Genomic DNA, 7,222 nt, shown 5'->3' on the forward strand with positions numbered 1-7,222 from the left:
ATTCTTTGATTGAAATTTTGCTTCAGTACCATTGTGACCTTTTCACACCTTCATAACCATTGTTGTTTCATGGCACTGTCCTCACTATCCTTACGAACATAATCATTTTTCAGGTCTGAACAAGTTGAGTTTTTTGACACTTAGTCAAGTTTCCACATCTGCTATAGATGGAGCCAAAGAGGAGCTTGATTAATGCCCTCCTCTTGAGGCTCCAAACCCAAATTTGTCACAATTTCCTCAGTCTTGATACAAAAACCAAAAAATTACCTAGTAAGTAGTAACAACCAAAAAGGCAATTACCTAGTGAGTAGTAACAACAAGTTCCATAGGCTTAGGGTAAAAATTCCAATTAATATTACAAGTACCCAGAGATTATATCCATGCAAGGTTTCTATGCTTTGTCTTTGTTTGATAGAACTACTTGAACACCTATATGCATCTTACCTACATTAAGTAGCAAAGGTCAGAATGTTAAACTACTTCAAAAATTGGCAAATTTAAAAGGTTTACTATATACAAAATGGGCATACCATTTTGGCTGGTAGGTTAAGATCAAATGATTTGTAACTCGGCCAAAACCCAGTTGTTAAAACTGTCACAGTCAAGTCTCTGCTACGATGTGCTTGAGAATTTTCATTAAGATAATTTTCAAAATTCCCTTGGTTCTCCTTTGCTAATGTTAAATCTATGACCTACATACAAGCACACATATTTTTACACAATTTACAATTAGATTAACTTCATTGATAAGAATCAAAGTGAGTTTTTTATTTATGTATGATGTAGCATACCATTCCTTCCATTTTAGAAGTAAACTGACCACCACACTGTTGCTTCAGCTTTGTCAATATGCTTCTTTCATGATTATCATTTGCACTTTTATCAAACAAAAGTCTCTGTGCAAGCTTCTTCCTGCAATTTCAACAAATATTAATTATATATCATAACACATAACAAGACAAAGGCCTAAATTTTAAAACAACATTATATGGATGAAGATTGTCATTCACGTCATGAATTTTGGATGCGTAAAGTTGTCATTCACATCATGAATTCTAGATGTGTAAAGTTTCCATTACTCATGCTTTATGGCCTTTGGCAGAGTCTGGGTTAATCTATACTTGATAATTCCAAACAATAGTCATTTAAATTTTTTTAAAGCAATTAAAAATAGACTAGTACAAAAAGAAATTGAACCATATATTAAGAATATGGAGTATGTAACATGGACATACTAAAATAGAAAATGTATCATATTCTAATAAACAAAACTCTACTATTATAAACATTGGATTAGATTGTTTGAAGTAATAAAGGTGAACCAACTAAATAATGGGCTAATAAAACATGATTTATTGCTAGCGAGAAGCATTAAAAACTATATTAATGGTATGTTAGCCTACACACCTAGATTCTAGGTCAGTTCAACCATGGATATTCCCAGGGTCCTATCAAATGGGTCATACCAAACACCCCTTCTATTCTACAAACCTCAATGGGTGGTCCACATTGACTGTCCAAGCAACTGCCTCCTTAAGGAATCGAAATAGCAGATGCCTAAGTACCAACTTTTGGTGCCTTCTACACTAAAGAAACCTATTTTGAAGATATTGCCTTGTACCAAGAAACCTTTCGGATAGAGAACTCCCTATCAATTGAGTCAATCATTTCTTTTCAATTTGTATAATATGTTATGTTGAAACACACATTGATTACCTCTTTTGGCTATTATAATTAGATGCCCGAGTCTTCTAAGGGTGACCTTGATGGCAACCCCCCCTAATCTTGTTTGGGGCACAAACATAAGTGTTCAAGATGTCAATCAAGTAGTTTAGCACTTTTTGAGGAATTTTAGGGATGATCCTTCAGACCTTGAGGGGAAATACCTGAGGCTCTTGGAATAGGTTCAAATTTGTCCCTGCTGGCTTCTTATGGTTACCATCTAGTCTCACTTCAAATTATTGGTTGAGCACATTTGCTTTTGTATTCACTTCATTTAGTTGATTTCTCATTTAGACAATGGAAGTTGAAGGTGATTCGCTGAATATTGATGAAATGAACATCTTCAAATATGATGAAGAAGTTTATGGAAAGATGGTCAGATATCCTCTTGAAGTTCTTGCCATTTTTGACATTGTATTGATGGATGTAACTGTTCACCTCAAGCCTTTGTGGGAGAAGCACATACAGGTGACTGAATTGTATTTTTGGAAAAATATGTTTTGTTAGTTAATATGTTTTCATTTAATGAATTTGTTGTTTCAGATTTTGTATATTTATGCACTTAAATATGCCTCAGACTTACATATAACTACCATTGCATTCAGACAAGAATATTCAATCTTAAAGATACAGTTAACATGCAAGATCTGAATCCATTAGGTAGGCAATGCCTTTTAAGGTTACATCTTCATTGTTCAATGCTATTTGAAAAATCTAATAAGGGGATTTTGTTGTCATTGAAATCTAGATATTGAGAAGATGGTTTCAGTCAAAGGAATGATAATTCGGTGTAGCTCAATTATACCAGAAATCAAAGAAGCATTCTTTAGGTGCCTTGTTTGTGGATATGCTCCAGCACCAGTACCTATTGATAGAGGTAATTCATTGGATTGCAATTGAGCTCTTAATATAACAATTAATTGTGTCTTCATTGTATGTTATGTTTGTTTCTCAATTCTATTTTGCATAAACTGTGGTGGAGAATCTACAACTTTAAATAGATTCATGCTTATGAAAGTGATCTCAGAAGCTTTTAGATTCCAGGATTTTGCAAATAAGATCTTACTCCTTATTGTGACATGGAAACTATTGATATGCTCTCTGTAACCTTAATTGGAACTAATAGGACACCATACATGAGGTTCTTCTCACATTGAGATGTTTGCTTGATGAAAGCTATATATGAGAGAGCACATTTTTTAGTGTGAAAAAATCCCTGTATGAGAACTTTCACACCAAATTTTATTTTCATATTCCATCAAAATCTTCTACCAAATTTTGTCAAACGTATTTCATGTTTAAAAAAAAAAATCCCATATCTTTGCTTCACTATGTACAATGGTACTTGCTATCTAAAAGCGAACCTACATGTTGTGCAAGGCCAGAATGTGCTGCTATGAATTCTTTGACATTGATGCATAACAGATGCAGGTAGGAACTTGTTGATTTTAGTTTATGCACAATTTGAAGCTGCATTTTCAAGACTTTGACGACAACTATATCCTTTTACTTTGTGGTTAGGTTTACTGATAAGTAGATTGTAAGGCTACAAGAAATGCTTGATGCCATTCTAGAGGGAGAAATCCTGCACAGTGTTAGCTTGCTAATGCACGAAAAACTTGTTGATGTGGCCAAACTTGGTGATTGAATTGAGGTGTGTATGACATTACATGATATATGAATTCTACAGTCATTTTTATTGCCAAGTGTTAGCATTTTAACGTTGACATTGGTTTTTTTTTGTAGGTTACTAGGATTTTCAGAGCTACGACAGTTATAGTGGGACCAAATCAAAGGATTGTGAAATCTCTATTTAAAGCAAAGCTCTCAAGCCTATCTTAGTCCATTTAAGTTGGAAATGAGGACCTTAATGCTGTATTCTATGATTTCTAATTCTAATTTGTAAATCATTTGCTATTGCAAACCTACATTGATTGCCTTCATCTGAAAAAGGCAAAGAAGACAAGATTGCGATTCGAAGATCCAATGGAACATGATACCAATAGTGATAGTTTTGTCTCTTTTCAAGAGGGTGATATGTCACTAGCTAATTACGAAGCTAAGGTATAAACTCATACTTTTTACCTTTTGTATATAACATGAATTTTGCAAGCTCTGAAATTGAATTTTTACTGCCAATTTCCAAATTGAGAAGTTGAAAGAACTATGTCGCATGCTCAATATCTATGAGAGGCTAACTAGGTCCTTAGCTCTGAGTATTTGGGAGTTAGAAGATGTAAAGAAAGGGCTTTTGTGCCAGTTATCTTTCTTTGCATTTATGTTTGATTAATTGGTAATTTGTTGCATGTTCTTTGAACCATATGTTAACCATTATGCTTCTTAAACAACTTTTCGGGGGAACTATAGTAAAACTAGCTTCAGGTGCTACTTTTCATGGTGATATCAACATCCTGCTTGTGGGGATCTAGGTACAAGTAAGTCTCAACTACTTCAGTATGTGCATAAGTTGGCTCCTCAAGTTATTTATAAAAGTGGTCATGGAAGCTCTGTGGTTGGTTTGACTGCTTATGTATCAAAGGATCCTAAAACTAGTGAAACAGTAAGTTATTAACTCAATTTTTTAATCATTGAGCTCTTTGGGCTGCCTGCTCCCCCACTGCTATCTACCACTTTATTCTATATAAACTACTTATTTCTTTGAACTCAATAGGTTCTAGAAAGTGGAGCATTGGTAATGAGTGATAGGGATGTTTGCTGCATAGACGAGTTTGACAAGATGTCACACAATGCTCATAGCATGTTACATGTGGTGTGATTTTTCTCTAAGCTCTTTGAATTATGTGCTTTTATTGGTTTCTTGACTTCATAATATATGTTTTTGGTTGACTTGTATATCAATGTCTAGTCATTCCTTTGAAGTAGGTTATGGAACAAAAAATAGTGTCAATTGCAAAGGTTGGGATCATAGCATCTCTGAATGCAAGAACTTCTATTTTAGCTTGTGCCAATCCTAGTGGTTCACGCTACAACCCTAGATTGTCAGTGATTGACAATATCCAACTTCCTCCAACATTGCTTTCCAGGTGGAGTATGTTTGGTTTTAGAATTCAAGCTAGAGAATTTATTTGTTGTCACTCAAGTATAAAAGAATCACAAAAAATGCCTACAGGTTTGATTTGATCTACCTAGTGCTTGATAAAGTTGATGAACAAATGGACAGGTGCCTTGCAAGGCATCTTGTTGCATTACATTATGACGAGCTGGAGGTAAGTTCTGATTTGGTCAATACTATGTAGTAATTAATGGGGGGTCCAATGACCTAATATTTTTTATGTGAACTACATTATGATTCTAGGACCAAACACTGGATGCATTCAACCTCCTGACTCTCACTTTGTATATCACTTATGCAAGACAACATATACATCCTAATATATATGATGAGGCAGCAGAAGATCTGATTTGTGGTTATGTTGAAGTGCATAGGAAGGGAAACTTCGCTGTCAGTAGCAAGAAGGTTAGATCAATATATTCTCAAATTCAATTTTTGTATAGTATGCTTACAAGTTACAGATGTGAAAAAAGTAATAGTATATCTCATACTTCTACTGAAGAATGCATCTAGATGTAGGGCAATTCTCATGTTATGTTAACTTGTTCTCCTGAATGAATTGTATAGGTTATCAAAATGACTCCATGCAAAATTGAAAGCTTAATAAGAATAAGTGAAGCCCTCACCGACATCAGATTCTTTGAGTGGGTAAGAAAATACTATGTAGACAAAAGTGGGTTACATTCTTGAATTTTTTAATGCCAGATTGAGGCAATAAAAAGATATCTTACTTTCCAATTGTGTAGGTTGAAAGGTGTGATTTGGCAGAATCATTTCGGCTTCTTGAAGCTGCACTTCAACAATCTACCACTGATCATTCAACTGGTAACCATAGTGCATCTTTGGCAATGAGGATTGTCAGTTCATTTAGTTGTATATTGAATGCATTATCATCACAAAATTAGTCAGCTCTGAAAGAACTATGTTAATTGGAAGCCACTGAATGCATTTGAGTGTCATGGTTATAGGGACCATTGACATGGATCTCATAAACATGGGAGTCTTAGCCAGTGAAAGAATGAGACGATCCAATCTTATTTCATCACTAAGGATTCTTATCATGGAAAGGATGCAGGCAGGGGGACCATCAACCCATATTACCGAGGTAACTTCTTTATACTGCCCTAAATAGTGTTGAGAAAATTGTTGGTATGGCACCTACCCAGATATGAATGAATGCAATCACAGTTGATGGAGGAAATGCACAAATAGGGATCCAAGGAAGTCAGCTTGAATGATGTAAGTAATTCTTTATTGTGGGTAAATTTCAAGCTATTTCTAGCTTCATTTTCTTGGGGGAAATGAATACATTATGAGTTATGTTGTTCAATTTCAGATTCGTAATGCAATTGGAAACCTTTTGAGTGAGGGGTTTGTTACAATTCATGGGGACAATGTGAAGAGGACCTGAATGAGTTTTGAGGATGATATGGCCCCTATAATAATTAGAAATGAAGTATCTGATAAGACTATGGTTAGTGTGTTGTTGCAAACTATTTTAATATGCCTTGAGCTTCATGCTCTGTAGTACATCAATGGATACTTTCTCTTGTAAAAAAATCCAAAAAATTAAAGGAATCCAAAGCTTGGGTGTACTATCTGTGACAAAGACAACCACCAAGGTAATGATGGATATCTTATAATTCTTGCTCAGATAAGAGGATGATAATTATAAATTATGAGAATCATTGGTGTTTTGTTCTATCAAGTTTTGGAGTGAGGAAAAAGTAATTGCAATTATAAAGGTATTTTTTTTCAACCAACATAATGGAAAAAGTTCATTTTAATGTTCGCAATGGCATTTGTCCTCTCCCTCTAGTTTCACGTGGTTACCTAAATATAAAGAGAATTAAATATAAAAAGAGCAATTTATTTTAATCTATATTTTAAATTAAATATAAAGAGGAAAAATTAGAATCTAATCTTGATGTAGTGATGATTCTATGGTGGTGACTTCAATAAATGAGAATGCTGAATATCATCAGCAGCTTGTCTTCCATACACACCAATGATGTCAATCATGGTGCTATGAAGAATTAGTTTGCTATGAATAGGTACAAGGGAGAAACAAAAAAAGTGCAAAATGCAAATGAATTTACTTGGCACAATGCATCATATGCTCTACTATGAAGCAACTACAAGATGTGCAAACACATAGCTATTAGCTATTTCTCTAGATATGATCATAAGAAGATTTCAAGATTTAGAACATTTTTATTATAAAATTGAAGCACTTATAAGGAAAAGGGACCAAAAAAAAAAGATGGCGAAGAATCATTATCAAATTGGGAAGTCATTATTCAAAATTTATGAATCAAAGGGAATCACAATGTAAAAGATATTATAGAGGTGAATTCAAAAGCTTTATAAGAGTCTAGCAATCATGAACATGATACATCGTAAGGATAATCTCTAATAAATGCTAAC

General features: G+C 34.1%; 1 protein-coding gene and 1 pseudogene across 1 annotated transcript; one reads left to right on the plus strand and one right to left on the minus strand.

The window, feature by feature from the left end:
- Positions 1-429: 429 nt before the first annotated feature.
- On the minus strand, positions 430-1,015 carry LOC149544715 (cullin-1-like). The gene is made up of 4 exons (XM_089796003.1): positions 1,011-1,015; positions 792-912; positions 531-692; positions 430-444 (listed from the first exon to the last, which is right to left on the minus strand). Exons 1-4 carry the CDS (start codon positions 1,013-1,015, stop codon positions 430-432), a joined length of 303 nt encoding a protein of 100 aa, XP_089652129.1.
- Positions 1,016-2,019: 1,004 nt separating this feature from the next.
- Positions 2,020-6,206, plus strand: LOC149544716 (DNA replication licensing factor MCM4-like; annotated as a pseudogene).
- Positions 6,207-7,222: the final 1,016 nt, after the last annotated feature.

This window comes from Cupressus sempervirens, chromosome 8 (assembly GCF_028749045.1).
Source record: "Cupressus sempervirens isolate cs-2001-9-10 chromosome 8, ASM2874904v1, whole genome shotgun sequence".
In the NCBI taxonomy this organism is placed as follows: Eukaryota; Viridiplantae; Streptophyta; class Pinopsida; order Cupressales; family Cupressaceae; genus Cupressus; species Cupressus sempervirens.

Excerpts from the sequence above, each read along its gene's own strand:
- LOC149544715 (XM_089796003.1), bottom strand. Across the intron at positions 693-791 it reads CTTCTAAAATGGAAGGAATG|GTCATAGATTTAACATTAGC; the intron begins GTATGCTACATC and ends GCTTGTATGTAG.